The sequence below is a fragment of the Microcebus murinus genome, chromosome 8, assembly GCF_040939455.1.
Source record: "Microcebus murinus isolate Inina chromosome 8, M.murinus_Inina_mat1.0, whole genome shotgun sequence".
In the NCBI taxonomy this organism is placed as follows: domain Eukaryota; kingdom Metazoa; phylum Chordata; class Mammalia; order Primates; family Cheirogaleidae; genus Microcebus; species Microcebus murinus.
Window position 1 is genome coordinate 61,892,128 of NC_134111.1, and position 16,995 is coordinate 61,909,122.

Consider the following 16,995-nt stretch of genomic DNA (forward strand, 5'->3'; position numbering starts at 1 on the left):
AGTTCAAACTGTATCCCCACCAGGGAGAGGATTTCCGGTCCCAATTCACCCACAGGGAGCCCAAGCTGGGTCTATGTCTCTCAGCCTCTGAGTCGGCACTGTTTTCCTGGGAACACGGTGCCAGCAGCACCTGGGAGGGTGGGCGGGGTCCCAAACGGGAAGGTCCCGTTCCCTGGAGGTGCCTCCGGCTGGTGGCTGTATTGTCTCTCTGGGCAGCCGCGGGTAGGGTCGGCGGAGGGGAGGAGGAGGCAATATGGCGCCTGCCGCGCGGCTCGGGTCCGTGCACATGGAGGTGCCCGGAGGAAGTTGGGAACCTGGTGCCACGTCTGCTACAGGCTCACCGTTGGCAGGCGGCGGCAGTCTCTGGGCTGGTGTCCGCAGGTCTCTCCACCCGCTGGGGAGCCCACCAGCAGTCCCGAATGCAGGGGAGGGGAAACAGCGAATCCACCTACCCTTGCCACTGGTCTCCGGGCTGCTCCGGTGGTCTCAGCCTCCAGTTCTCCTCCGCAGCCTCCTCCCGTGGAGTCTCCCGGGGTCTCAGGTACCCCTCCTTCCGGCCCTTGTCCGCTGTATGCTCGTCTTCTTGCTTCTTTCCTCTAGTTTCTGCTAGAATCGGTCTTTTCTGCAGAGACCCTCTGTCTGGCGGTGTTATTCGTCCGCCATCTTGCTCCGCCCCCCCGGGAACTTCACTTTTAACAGAAACATATTGTTGGGAATTCTATATTTGCATGGGTTGTATTTTTCTAGAGAAAATTTTAATATGTTACTGCCAGGTATCTGGAAGAGCTATAAACACTAGCTCATTTTAAGTTAAATTCTCACTTGGAGTTTTATGGACAAAACAGGTTTTGTGAATTTGAAACTCGACATCATATAAGAGGTAATCTGTGATTATGAATTCTTAAGAAATATTGTAATCTTCTCCTCCTCCTCCTCTACCCACAGCCAAAAGCTAAGACATCATTTATTTGTGGTGCCTTCTCTGTGGCATGATTTCTTTCACTGGGCGTGTTGCTCTTTGGGATCCCATGCAGATAGACTTACAGTGATTAGACATGATTTTTTCGACTTCAGGATTATGTGAAAGCAATTCATACTCAGTAGAAGGCAAACTTCAAATACCCACACAACCTTTTTGTTAACTTTTAGTACAATATTCAATAAATTACACAAGATATTCAACACTCTTGGCCGTTGTGTTAGATAATGTCACCTAACTGTAGGCTAATGTAAGTGTTCTGAGCCTGTTTGAGGTAGGCTAAGCTATTATGTTTGGTAAATTAGGTGTATTAAATTCATTTTCAACTTAAAATATTGTCAACTTACGGTGGGTCTATTGGGACATAACCCCACCATAAATTCAGGAGCATCTGTATATTCTTAGGAGTTCTTAGTTTAAATGTTTAAATTCCTCATTTTTTTTTTTTTTTTTTTTTTTTTGAGCTTGATGTCTTCTTTTAAACCCTCTGACCAGACATTAAGTTTCCATGTATGGCTAATACTGCTAGGTAGACATTAGCTTTAGCATTTGCTTTCCACTATGGATTTGGGGAACAATTGTGTTCCCATAATTGTTTTATCTTCAGGGAGTTCTCTTACCTCTTTGAAAGCTTAGCCATTTTTAAGAGCATGGTTTTAATGTTCTATACAGAATTCTAGGCTAAAATTTTAAAAGATATTTCTCCAGTATACTGCTAGAACCAACAGAAGAGTTATGTTTATTTTAAAAATAATATTGTCTTTACACTTACTGAGGTCTGTGCATTCTTAACCTCAGTTACTTTCTCTCTAAAACTGAACATCCATAAAACAAACTCAAAAGTTTCATAGAATTTAAAACTTTTTATATACATCATCAGTACCTATTGGCTTCTCATTTGGGGGGAGAAACAAGTTACCAATTAAACTGGGCTTTATAAAAGGCTCTAATTACCAGCACTACATTCTGTGACAAGAGCAATCTATTTGTTTGAGATTTTCACTTATTTGCCTATTTGTATAATTGACATATAATCACTCCAGTATACCAGTACCAATGTTTTGCATAAAGACTTCCTATGTTATCTATATCCATAACATTTACTAAAATCAGTAATGAAATCTTGCTATATTACATGCCATGCCAGTTAGATAATATTTGAGTGGAAAGAGATACATGGCACACAGATTAATGAACAGATTAAGGCAACACCTACATTAAATAATATATTAAAAATAAGTGTTATTGAGTACTTAAGTGCTGAGATATAGTATGAATCATATCATAGTCAGGGATACACAGGACTAAGCTTATAATTACATTATAGCATAATGAGTTTTATAATATGAGCATGTTTAGAGTGCTTTGGGAGCATGCAGGAAGGATATTTATTTATTTAGGTAAGTTTCAAGGAAGGCTTTCAAGAATAGTTAATACAAGCCAAAAGAGACCTAAAAGATAAGATGTTAAAAGAGGGCACAGGATGTTCCAGACAAAAGAAATGGAAAAACCACTCTCCAGAGACATGGGAAACATAATATATTTAGAGACTTGCAAGATATTCCATTTCTCTGGACCATAGAATATGTATGAAAGACTAGCCAGAGGAAAACACTGGAGAGAAAGACAAGGATGTCAGATGCTACAGTATAGTTTTCGCCTTGCTAAGGACTTTGGACATCACTGTGGAGAGTCCCTGAATGCTTGCAAACAAGGCAGTGACCACAAAGGATAAAGACCTACTGGAAGGTGTTATTAGCATTTAACGAGTTGCTGAAGATGGACACAAACTGTAATTTCCCTTTTCTAATAAATAGGATCTCAGGCTCATGCTGTGGCCCCGGGGATTTTTTCGTCTCCTGTTTACTCAAATATGTAAGTATCTAAGAAAATTAATCTATAGAGTGCTGTTCACAAGCAGATGATTACATTCTTGTTGTTGTACTTGGATTTAGTGTAACTTAGTCTTTTGGAAACTTTCAGCACTAAGTTTTAATTGTAGAAAGTAAATCTTTGTCCTCCTCTTTCTTTACCTCCTTATCCCCACTGTAATTCTATATTCTCCCTATATTCGGAGTCTTCGTGCCACTTTCAAGTGTATTCCCACTATGCCCTCTCCTCATAGCTTCCCATGATCTGGATTTATCCTTTTTGCTTTTCTCCCCTTTGAGTCATTAACCATTTCTTATGTCTTTTGAGGTTATTCACTACCCACAGATAGTAAAATAGTTTACTATACAGTATTAATGACATAATCAGTTATTCCCCTTCTGAAGTGTATTTGAAGTTTAATCTAAAATAATGTTTTTGAATGATGAAAATTGCAGGCCCTTGCAAGAGACAGTTTTTTACGCCCAGAGAATTTTCATTCCTCAAACTTTGGTAATCACCTAATCTGTTGAAGTTTATATATTTTTCTCAACTTGAGGAGAGGGAGAAAGACTATAATTTTCAACTCAATGCCATCATCTTTTTAAAAAAATCAACAAACTAAATGAGGTCCAGGATAGACTTTACAAACCCCAAATTCCTATGAAAATGGCTGGGTAAATTTAAGTGGCGTGTGATGGCAAATGGTGTTGACATTTTCAGACCAAGCTTCCTGGAGGAAGGATCTTGACTTTAGGATGATGGATGTCAGTTTGTGTGACTTTCTGAGGTCATAGGATGCATAGCAGTGTATGTAATGGATGCACAAGAAAGGAAGTTGACTAGTCTAACACAAAGTAATAAAACAAGTTGGAAGAATAGGACCACATGCAGACAATGACCATTTTTATTTATTGCATAAATACATTTTTTTGGAAATATATATACCGACCTCTTTAAAAACAGGTTAGAAGAGACTCATCCTAAAACCTTAATTTCTGTATTTTCATAATAGCTTTCCCTACCTAAGAATACAGAACTACAGAATTACTTGAATTTTTCAAAGCACACACTTTGGCTATTCTTTCATTAAAAATCTTAGGGAAAATGAAGAACTCTATACACAACCTGGAGCTTCTTCACCACTCTTCCTAAATTCAAAGGGATAAGATACTTTTACTTGCACACTCACCCAGCCTAACATCAGATCAAACTACAAATGAAACACAGCTAATGGGACTCTCTGGTCTGGCTCTGCCTCTCATACACATATCCCATTCTTCTTGTTCTGATTTAACTCTAAGTTCTGTAAGACTTTACTGTGGAAGCATCACATCTATTCCATCATTAACCTTCTTTCTCCTCCCTTATCTCTATTGTGAGCTCTCTGGTTTTTTTTTCTTTTTTTTAAATGTTAATACAAAGGACATACACAGAATGATTTCTAAAATAAAGATGAAAATTCAGGAGCAAGGGAATGAAGAGAAAGCAAATGTGAGAGCAGTGGGAGTAAAGAGAGTTGTAATAGTATTAAGCATAGTATTTAGATAATGAGTTAGTTTTTATTATTTGGAGGGAAGGTGTAAGGAGTGACAGAGTATAAAGAAGGCAATAAGTCTACCACCTTGAAGACTATGTTTAGAAACTTGTTTCTTTATTGGGTAACAGTCTGATGGTTTGGAGGGGGGATGCTATGGCCAAATTAGCATATATAATATGTACAACTATTATGTATCCATAATAATTAAAAGCAAAATTATAAATTTTGACCATAAGTAATACCTCAATGATCAACCTTTCTTTACAGACATCAGAGTCTCCTACAAAATTGCTTGCAAGAAAAAGTATGTATCATAAAATTAAATTATGTATTAAATATGTATCATTATGTATCATTAAATTAAAGCAGCATATTAGTCATACTCTCTCATGTGTCATAATAGAAAAAAATTGTGAATTATATAACTAGGAATTATCTATTGATATTTGTCAGCCCCCTTCTTTGCCTTATTCTTTTCTAGGAAGTTCACTTTCCGTTAATTCTTAGATTTGATTGTGGTTCAAAATTATTATCAAGTTGGCATGTCAAAGAGGGGTCTCATGGGTATAGAATGGTAGAGCATTAACAGATCTAGCCATCATAGGAACAGCATCAAATTCCACAAATCCATTCTACAATGGGAAGCCATTAATAAACAGGGTTTTGTAGACCTTGCTGGTGAATTCAGTAGGAGGTAAGTTGAGATGCCTGGATCAGTCTTCAATAGTTTTTAGGGGAAGAAACATGGTTACCTAAGAAGGTCACATGAAAAGCTACCTTGTCGCCTATGAGCTGGGACTTGAAACAGGCAAAGATAAGATGGTATGTTTTTATAAGGCCCATCTTTGGAATCTAGACAGACCAAACAGGAAAGAAAAAGTTTGGGGAATAACACATACTGTGATACACTATTTCACATGGACATCTGCTCAATTCATAGAGTGTGCAGTAGAAATAAAAGTTTTGACCTGAGGGAATATTTTTCAGTTTAATATTATAATGCAGAACAATTAGAAAATAGGGTACTATTGATCATATTTCACTATATAGAAAACTTTAGGAATGTCCGTCTTTTATATATTGAGGTTGGAAACTCCCATAGCCATTCTAAGAGTCGTAATGTAGGTCTATTTTTTATTATCTCTGGTAATAAGAAAATATATATAAAATATCTGAGTTTATATATATATATATATATATATATAATTTTGTATTCCAGCATATTATGGGGGTATAAATGCTTAGGTCACATATATTGCCTTTGCTCCACCAGAGTCAGAGCTTCAAGCATGTCCATCTCCAAATGGAAAAACAAGCACCACGTGTACTCACCATCAAATTCGTATTAACTGATCAACAGTTATGTACACATATATAGTAGTAACATTAATCAGGTGTTGGGCAGGTGGGAGGGGGCAGGAGGGGGAGGGTATATTCACATCTTAGTTTATATTTTATATGTGCTATAGTTGATTTAAAATAATTATCTTCTCTCTTAAAATTTAGGATTTATTCCTTGATTTAGGGTGTATTTACATGAGAGAAGTATTTTACAACATAGGGTGTCACCCCCAAATATATTTTTAAAATCACTAGCCATTAGTTATACAATAAGTTAAAAAGTATATTTAAATATTTGAGGATTAGAGCTGAAAAATGGCCTTTCCTGGGGTGCTCCCTGAATGTTCTCAAATGAATCAAGAGACAGTGTGCTACAGAGGGGTTAACTTTTTTTTGAATGGTGCCTTAAAATATGAATAATTTTGGACTGATACAGGCAACATTTTGGATGTGAACTGCCACATTATAAGAATCATATTATTTAATGTGATGCCCATGCGTCAGCCTTCCAAGCTTTGCTGCCAATTACTTGTGTACAGCTTGTATGTTTTAGGAGCTATAACAATTTAAAAACAACTACTACTTTAATATAAACAAGATGAGTTTTGCAAGCCCAAAATATATTTGCAATAAGTAAGTACAGGCTTTTAGAATTCTACAGATGCATTCTGTTTTTGTCCACTGTCCAGTTCAAATCTATGATAGCACCATTGACCATTATAGAAATGGTCACTCTAAACTGATTCCTTGTACCAGCTCAAATTGAGAAATACTCCAGTTTTCCTACCTTTATTCAGCCCTCCTGGATCTTTGATTCCAATTCTAGCTTAGCCCCCCCTTTTTTTTTACTAAAAAGTCATTTATTTCAGTAATAAATGCTGGAGGTGAGGGGTTATACTTCTGAGGGGATGTGAATAACATCTTATGCAAAAAGTATTTCACTGTAATACAAAATAAATCAACTTAAAATTCATCTGCCGTTCTAAATTCCTTTACTATTTTTTCTACATATTTTTATAAACCATGGTGACAATCCACCTATGCATTGTTTCATATGAAAAATTAAATATTACCCTCTGCACGCCCCCCCAAACAATAGAGTAAATTGTTAAGTGATATATTTTTTTTCATCCCTGATTGTCCTCTTTCCAGGTAACTTCTGAAGAACTGAATAGTATAATCCAGAATATAATGACTTGGGTTGTGGCTACAGTGACCAGTATATTATACCCAGCCATCACAAAATATGAAGAAAGGTTGAGAAATAATACATATCCAGGATCTGATGAGTCCACCCTTTCTTCAGATAGTTCAAGTTTCTGTAGCACATGCAGTGAAGACTTTACATATGGAAGCTACACATCTGTAACTAAAATATTTCAGGAGGAGCCCTGTGCATTTGCAGATGACACGCCAGTAAAGAAACCAACCACACCTTTAAAACCTCCTTCTGCACATACGGAAAAAACAGTTGTGGGGAAACCATGCAACATGAAAGGACAATCTATAACCTCTAAACGCAAACATGATAAAACCAGTTTGATAGGTTCATCCCCTAAGCTCAGACATTGTAAGTCTGATAGTCACCTTTTAGCATCATTTGAAACAGGCATAACAAAATCTAGGAATGCTACCACTGAAACAGATAGCTTAGGGAGTTCGTATTTTTCTGATCAAAAAGTGAAAGCCATGGATGAGATAAAGAATTTAAAAAATGTTTTTGTTAACTTTAAATGTTACTTGAAAGAGGAAACTCAATTGATTTTAGAAAGCATTTTTCAAGAAATAATGTCTGATTTAACCCAGGCCATTCCCTCTCTTTCTTCTGTTACTGCTGAAGTTTTTGTTGACCAACATGAGCCTGAAAAAGAAGACTCATTCTCCACTGTTGATATCTGCTCAGTAGCTTCTGAGATTGTGGAAGATATGCTTGAGAAGTTAGAATCGGCAGTTGAGAAAAGATGTGTTGAGATGTTTTCACAGGAAGATTTGTCAGTTGACATTAAATCAAGCTTAACAGCCAGTGAAGAATACCTCATATCATCAAATGAAAAACCTTTAAAAGATTCACTGCCTTATACTTTGGAACCCATGTGTGATATTGCAGAGAACATGGTACATGATATTTTAGAAAAGCTAAAGACTCTTGCATCTTATAAACGAAATGAACTTCCTCATCTTGAAGATAAAACTAAACTTTCCCATCAGCAACATAAGACAGACACAACATGTACATCTCTTCAGCCAGCTGGCAATAATAAGTCTAGTCCTGAACCTGATGCAGCTAATTTAATTGTCAAAGAAGAAATACACAATTTAACATCAAGTATTTTTTCCCAGTCCTCTTTGGTTGGTCATATAGAAGAAGTAGTCAGCACTATACTAGGTTATGTACAAACTGAACTTAATAATGAGAGACTTATTGCATCTGAAGAAACAGTGGAACTCCTTCAGCTATTTGATGATATCCTCACTCAGTTCCATCGGGAACCAGTAAATGCAGGTGTTCAAAAATGTAGACAACCTAGAATAAGAAAATCTTCTGACACTGAAGAAAAGTACAGACTCACTGGCACCAGATTATCTAATCATCATAAATCTGGAAGATCATTTTCACCTATTAATGTTCCAGGCATGGCCCTTTATTCCGAAGATGATAATGAAGAGATAGATGAAATTGTAAAAAATGTGCTTGATTCATCTTTCAAACAGGAAAAAGCAAAATCACAAAAACAGATTCCTAATCATTGGTCTACAAAGAGAAACACTTGTTTTGAATACAAAAGAAATATGAAACCACATACAAAGCCTGCTTCTAGAAGCAAACGTATAGTTCATGATTGGGAATTAAAGTCTGAGCTACCATCTCTTAATAATCATGACATTTTAAAGAAAAAGCCCTGCTTGAATAAAGACATTTCCTTTTATAGCCAAGATCAAAAGCATCAAATACAAAAGTCTTCAGAAAACATAGTTAAAAGTATTTTAACAGAAATGCTTAAGGACATATCTTTTGTTCCTCCTGGTTACTTAGACAGCCAAGCTAGGAATAGAGCTTCGGTTCTTATTTCAGAAAATCCTCAAGGACTGTCACATCAAGAATGGATGGACGAGATGTTCTCTGTGTCAGAAATTCGTACAGAGGCCCAAGAAATAACAGATGCTGTGTTAAATATACTTCATAAAGCATCAAGTTTAATTCCATCATCAGTTCAGCAAACTTTACTAGATAATTCTGATACCTGCCACGTAGTCAAAGAAACACCAAATAAAAAGCCATTGAAAATATGGTTTGACAGTGAAAGTAAAATGAAATATTTATCTTCACTTAATACAGATCCTGCAGCTTCTTCCTGCTTACAATTTGGAGAAAGCGAATCTAAACATGTAGAAGACATTACTGACAAGATCATTAATACAATTTTTAAAAGGCTGAAGTTATTTGTTTGTCCAAAATTGCAAATGGACATCAAACCTTCACTTGCCAAGCAATCTTCATTACAATCTCAACTTCGTTCTTACACAGCTAAAGTAGTAGACATTGTTTTGAATGCTATCCTGAATGAACTGGAACTCAATGAGAAAAACCTGAATATTGAGAAAATTGACCATACTAAATCCCTTACAGAGAAAGGATTTTTTGCTGACACTGATAGAAAACTAGAATCTGTTGTCACAAATAGCAATGATGACATTACAGCAAGTCCATTATTAACTTGTATTTGTGAAATGTTATCAAGTAAAAATGTAGATCAAAGAACTATTTTACTTCCTTCAGATGAGCCAGAATCTGCAACTTCATATGGATCTGACAACATTGATAAACAAAATACTTTGCCGAATAGGCAGTATAAAAAATCTTTTTACAAATATTTGGCTACTCCATGTACTCTCCACAGTGCCATTGATGAAAAAGATCTTCAAGAGAACGCCAAATTGCAAGTGTTAGATAGAATTGGGGAAACGCTACATGAAATGGTAAGCAAGCGTATAGGAACCCCTCCTCACTCTCAGCCATCTTGTAGTCAGCAAAACAAAGAGAAGATGAATGAAAATCAGCAAAGCGCTGCTGCATTGCAGTATAATATCCAGCTCATGTCCAGAACAATTTTGGAATACATCCTTGCAAAATTATGTAGTATTGGCATGGATACCAGTCTTGCAAGTTCTGGATTTAAAGCTCTCCCTGAGTCTCTTGACATTGACAACCTATCATTTACTTCAATTATTGAGGAAATGGCCAAATGCACCAACATAATCTCCAGCATAGTTTCACAAATAATTCAGGAAGGCAATAAAGAGGTGACCAAAAGCAATGCAAAAACTATGTCTTCTGTGCCCTCCAAAGCAGGGAGTACAAAAGAAATGCATTCAAATAAAATGAAAGCTGTAGCTTCAGATATTCTTAATATGGTCTTCACTAAACTGGAAGGGTTTGCCAATGGAAATTTAGAAACTATAGGTGCCAATAATGACGGAAATAAGAAGAGCAGTAAAATAGATTGGGAATGTGAAAGTACCAGTAGTTTCACAGACACATATACAGAATCATTGCAATCTGCTTTATATATGCATGCAAAGAAGGTATCAAGTGCTATTTTGAAGGCTATTCAAACAGAATTAAATGTGAACCCATCAGATGTGAGCACAAGTGTAAAAAATCCACCACCTGAGGCACAAATGTTTAAGAATATAGTCAATTTAATTTTAGATACAGTATCTTCAAATATTTTTAATGAAACTGAATCTGAAGAGAGAGACATAGAAAGTTATGGATACAGGCCAACTTATGGAAATTTTCTTCCGGGAGGAGCTGAATCAGATTCATTTCTAGAAGATGATGCAAATACAGAGAAAATACTTATTGGAGAGACATCGCAACTAAGAGAAGAAACTAAAACACATTCTCTTGAACAATGGGTTCTAGAAAGAACCTTAAACAAAATTGAAGTAAAACTCAAAGAACCACATAAATCTCCAGTCACTCCCATTATAAGAAATATTTTAAACGAAATTTTTCAAAGTGCTTTAATCAATCAATTAAATATGCTTTCTCTCTCCCACTCTCATTTTAGTGGCATGTCTCACAATGTTGATGAGCCAATTGCTCAAACATCTGTTCAATTTATGGACAAAATGATGTGTCCTTTAATATCTGAAGAAGATGTAACCATAGTAACAGATAATATTGTTAGAATTGTATTTCATAAACTTTATTCAGCTGCTATGACAGAAAGAAATATAAGTGCAAATAAGTATAAAACGATTACCTTTTCAACAAATGTTTCTTTTCATGAACACACCTATAGAGGAAAGTCTTCTTTCACTGTGTTGGACAGAAATCCATGTACTCTTCAGACTAGATTCAATGTTGACAAACAGGTCAAGGAAAATGTAGTTGCAGATATTGTACAGGCAACGTTAATAAATTTAGAAACCTTTGCTGCTTCCAAATTAAAATCTCTCTTTTGTCCCCAAGTCAGCTTCACAGTTCCAGTGCCTTTACCTATTGAGCAAGATAAGACTATGTTGAGCAACGCATTAGCATCCAAAGATTCATATTTGGATGAACAATTTTCCTATTGCTCAGTGGATTATATTAAGTCAGGAAAGACCAACTTGTGCCAAGTGTCTTTGTCTAAATTAAATAGTTATGCAACAGAAGTGGCTAGAAAAATTTTACAAGGCATCAAACATGAGTTAGATAAAGAAAGAGAAATTCCTTTCTTAACTCATAACATTGTGGTTTCTGATAGTATTGCAAGTCGAATTGTTAACACAGTGTTAGATATTGTCTCATGTAAAGGCAAATGTGACAAAACCAGTGCTGACAAAAAGATTGACTCAGATGAGCAAGAAGGTATTATTGAAAAGCTGTTCAATAAGACTGAATATCGAAAAGTACTTCAATTTCAAATACAAGATACCATTGAAGGTATCTTGTGTGATATTTATGAAAAAACACTATATCAGAATAATATCTCATTTGCTACACCCACTCTGAAATGTAGCATAGCTGATAAACATTCAGAAGCAAATTCTGAAGTGTCCATTGAGGAGAGTGCAAATAAGATTATCCCAAAACTTTCAGTTCCTAAATCAGATGTCATCTTGATATCCAAAGATATAGTGAATATTGTTCTCCATAATCTCAGTTCTGCTGTCATGCTTGTCATAAATGCAAAGAATCCTACTTCAGCAAGATTGCCTCTGACCTTTTGTGATATGTTTCCCAAAACAGAGTGTCAACAGCCTCATCTTATGGCTTCAAACAGTGAAAGAAAAACAGAGTGTTTTCCATACTCAAGAAATCAGAAATCAGATTATGATGATGGTAATCAGGTACCTATAGTAAAGAAAGAAGACATCAAGAAATCTGCCCCTGACCCATGCGAGGAAAATGCTAACTTCATTACTAAATCTATTTTCCATTGTTTAGAATCTTTTGCGACAAAAAGAGTAGATTCATTAATTACTCTTGCTTTCCAGCCTAAAGAAAAGTCATTTGTTAGCCCAGAACTGCAAAATTGTAAACAAGATGACAGTGTTTTTCATGAATCAAGCCAAGTGGAATCAAATGTGAATGTCCTGAGAATATCAACAACAGAAACTGAAACAAGCCAAGAGCTCACAGATTCTACTTTTGCCAGTTACAGAGAAAAAATTGGATCCAAAATTCATCTGTCACAAGCTAGCCTTAAGAAACATTCTGATAGCATTGCCAGTGCCATTTTGAAGCTTATTAAAAATGATTTAGACTTAGAAATCAAAAATGTATATCCATATCCAGATAATATATTGTTCCAAGAAAACATTATTATGAGTGAAATTGTTGAGAGTATCTTAAAGATTTTAGATGATAAAAGGTCTGTAAAGGAAATTTGTTTTTACTCAAAAGAGAATCCAAACTTTGCACAATTAACTGAATCAAATGAAATATCGCTGGGATATAAACAGAAGGACGAAGACACCAAACTATCTCTGTTTACAAAATATCCATTAGAACAAAACCAAATGATATTGGAAAAGAAAAACCAGAGAATTATTTTGGAAGAAATATTTATGAGAAATAAAGTCTCAAAACAAAAAGGAAAAACTGAATTGCTCAGTGCAGTGGAAGAACATTTGAATAAGTTGTATCAAAGAGTAATGGAAGTTATAGGCCATTTGCCTCCATTTAATGAAATCTCTCATTTTATATCTAATTCTAAAATTAAAACATCAGACATAACACAAAAAAATGTTTTTCAATCACATATTAACAGTGCAGCAAATGACATAGTTGAAAGTGTTTTGGGAAAAATGTACTCTGTAGTTGTGACATCATTATATGAAAATAATAAAAGTAGAGAAGTAGAAACACTGGACAACAATGATTCCTTACCATTGAAACCATCATGGTTTGGAGAAACTAAACAAGCAGGAGAAGGAAGTAATTCCTCTAGGTATGTAACACCACAGGTTTATTCCTGTGCAGACAGTCAAAATGTCTCTGTGTTAGAAAACACTTTTTTGCAATATTCACCATTGCAGGTGGAGAAAGATTTAGTTCAAATGGTTCTCGTTAAGATCACAAATTTAATCTCACTTCATCTAGATGAGACTTTGGCCTCTGAAGGTTGTTCTGATGAGTTGCAACTTCTAAGGCTACATGGTTCTAAAGTCAGCTTTAAGGACACCCCTAAGCCAAGTTTTAAAACAAGCTTGAAAGCAAGAACAAGAGGTACCTCTTTGCCTAAACTTACAACAAAACCACACCTGGGGCCAAGTGCTGCTAAGGCCAAAAACAAGATCAAATTAGGTCCTGGAGAAAAGATTCCAAGAGACAGCCGGTCCAAGACTGCCACTGGGCTGTCACACATCCTATCAATAGGCGATGCCAAAAATTTACTGAAAACAAAATTACCCACTTCAGAACTAAAAATGTTTGCGAAGGACATAATAAGTAATATTCTGGAAACAATTGTGAAAGAATTTGAAAAGACAAAACAAACCAGGGCAATGGTAAATATAAAAGCGTTACCATCTGATCAAATCATGGCAGCAAATAAAATAGTTAATACAGTTTTGAAAGAATTATATGCTACAAATAACCATAATTTTGATTATCCAATAAAATTCTCACATTTGGATGACCTCAAACTTTCACAGGGCAGCACAGGTGCAGGGTCCCTTGCCAAACAACAAGCATGTTATTACTTGGAGAATGTTTCTTCACAGCTAGAACAAATTTTTCCTAAAGAAGGTATATTTAAAAAAATGTTTGACAAATGGCAGACAGAATCAAATGATGTGGAAAATGAAAAATGTAAGCTATTGACGATTGCTGAAAATGTTTTGACTGAAATTTCAATAAAAGCAAAAGAATTAGAATATTCTCTTTCACTTTTAAATTTGCCACCTCTTGAGAATTGTGAAAGCAGATTTTATAATCATTTTAAAGGAGCTTTGGCTAGAGCTGAGGATACCAAAGCACAAATTAATATGTTTGGAAGGGAAATTGTTGAAATGCTATTTGAAAAATTACAGCTATGTTTTTTGTCCCAGATGCCCACTCCAGATCATAAAGAAACTCTAACAAACAGTAAAGAACATATTACTGCTAAAAGTAAATATGGTTTTCCAAACAAGCAAATATTCAGCAGTTTACCATTCTATAATACAAAGACAAAAGACAAATTTTCTATGGGCTCTAGCAACCAGATTGTTAAAGAGATCATAGAAAGGGTTTTAAACATATTAGAGTCATTTGTGGACTTGCAGTTTAAACATATCTCTAAATATGAGTTTTCTGAAATAGTGAAAATGCCTATAGAAAACCTTTTCCCTGTCCAACAGAGACTATTAAGCAAAAAGATGCTGCCACGATTACAACCACTGAAAAAGTTTACTGATGAATCCAAGTCAAGTACTATTATTTTCAAGGAAAATATGCAGAATACCCTTCTACAGGTTCATTCATTCCATTCAGAATTACCTAAATATGCTGTTAATATTGTCAGTGACATGCTTGGTATAATTAAGAACAAGCTAGACAAAGAAATGAGCCCAATGGAACCATGTTCAGTTAGCATTTTGAAAGAGAACTTTGTAGCAAGTGAGATCATTGGCACACTAATGGACCAGTGTACTCATTTCAATGAGTCTTTGATCAAAAACCTTCCAAAGCAAAGTTTTTTCCAAGGAGCTGAAAATGCCTACATTGTTAATCAGGTTGAATTAGCAACCAATATGAAAATGTCCACACCAAAGTTGGAGGAAGCCAATTTGGGGGATAATCCTCCACAAATGAATGTCCCTGGGTTGGTGCTTTATTCAGAAGAAGATAGGAAAAAAAAGTATAGGATTTCATCAAATTTACCCTCATATGTCAGATCCTCTGTAGAAGACACAATTAAAAGCTTAGAGCCAACGGAAAGCCCTGATTCAGAAACTATGCTAAACAAAGACCACAGCCCAAGGAAATCTAACTCTCACCATTTTGAGGAGGCCATGACAGGAAATAGCTCCCTCTCTGAAGGCAGTGTTTTACAAAAACTGTTTAAGAAAGCAAATGACTCCACAGAAGAATCACTGAAGCAAGTTATGTCATTCATAGAAATGGGAAAAAATGAAAATCCAAGAATGTTTCATTACGAGGCCATAAAACCAGTTGTTGAGCCAAACCAAATACAGACAACTGTTTCTCCACTCAAAATATGTTTAGCTGCAGAAAATATTGTCAATACTGTACTGTCCAGCTATGGCTTTCCAAGTCAATCACACTCTAATGAAAGCATGGAAGCAATGAAACCATTTTTCATATCTAAGCAAAGCCCTTTATCTGAAGTATCTGGAGGACAAAAGAATGAGGAGAAGAGTTTGCTAAGAATGTGGCATAGAAGAATCAGCTGTATACCTGAAGAAGAAAACAAAAACCCTGAAGCCAGCGGGATAGATTCTTCTTTATTGCACAAATGGCATAAAAATAGGTACCCAAAGACAAAGAAAACAGGGACTCTGAATGAAGTGGAAGTCATTGCTTTTGCTGATCATGAACTGGGTCTCAATGAAATTCATTTTATAGCAAGACATATCACCACATCTGTGGTCACACATTTAAAGAACTTCAAAACTAAAGGTAAGCAAAAGATAACTTATTCTAAAAGTTGGCGTAATTTAGGAAAAACAGTAAAAGATATGTTTAAAGGATGTCCTGTCCAAGAAGCTGCCTTCATTGTTTTTCTGAAAACAACCTTGGAGGTGGGGTGACTATTTAGTTGCTTTTTAATCTATCACAATACTAAAAAAAAAAAAAAAAAGCTAAACAGTTGCATTGTTTGAATGTGAAGGTTGTGTTGCTCAGTTTGTTATATCTGCAGATGAGAGAAAATGAGACAATTTTAAGGCAGAAGATTCTGGTTGAGCAGGAGGCATGAATTCCAATGAGTTTTTTTTTTTTTTTTTTGAGACAGAGTCTCACTTTGTTGCCCAAGCTAGAGTGAATGCCATGGCGTCAGCCTAGCTCACAGCAATCTCAAACTCCTGGGCTCAAGCAATCCTACTGCCTCAGCCTCCCAAGTAGCTGGGAGTACAGGCATGCACCACTTTGGCCGACTAATTTTTTTCTATATCTATATATATATTAGTTGGCCAATTAATTATTTCTATTTATAGTAGAGATGGGGTCTTGCTCTTGCTCAGGCTGGTTTCGAACTCCTGAACTCAAGCAATTCTCCTGCCTCAGCCTCCCATTGTGCTAGGATTATAGGCATGAGCCACTGCGCGCAGCCTCCAATGAGTTTTTAAAATTCTTATGCCTGACTTCTGTGATCATATAGCATGTACAGTTAATTGATAGAAAGTTATGTAATACTTTTTCAAAGTGTATAATTGAAGCTTTTGCTATAATTATTAACAGTTTATAAAAATAATAGAATTAAATATCTTGTTTTGTTTGCATTCCAGTATTCTGAATTAAATTCCTTTAAGGTAAAATACTCTAAATATATCTTTACAAGGATTATATTTACATTCCCTTTCTAAGAATGCTTATCTGTATATATTAGGTTAAGTTTTATGTAATAGTAATTTTTTATATATCAAAACTATTGATTATTGCTAGTTTAATAAGATTTAATCTAATAATGCCATCATAGCCTTGAACTGGGCCAATAATTCCAGTTACCAATAATTAGTTGCTACATTACCAGTCCAAATATATCACTTGTCCATCACTCAAATAGGAGATATTAATAATCCTATCAACCTGTACAAAGATGATGTT

At 35.6% G+C, this 16,995-nt stretch overlaps 1 protein-coding gene across 1 annotated transcript in view; it reads left to right on the forward strand.

The window, feature by feature from the left end:
• The window catches only part of FSIP2 (fibrous sheath interacting protein 2), a 95,337-nt gene that overhangs the window by 46,390 nt on the left and 31,952 nt on the right, over window positions 1–16,995 (forward strand). The window contains exons 14-16 of the mRNA XM_076005738.1: window positions 2,797–2,854; window positions 4,656–4,692; window positions 6,882–15,849. Coding sequence (XP_075861853.1) covers window positions 2,797–2,854; window positions 4,656–4,692; window positions 6,882–15,849 — 9,063 coding nt within the window. The remainder of the gene's footprint in view (window positions 1–2,796; window positions 2,855–4,655; window positions 4,693–6,881; window positions 15,850–16,995) is intronic.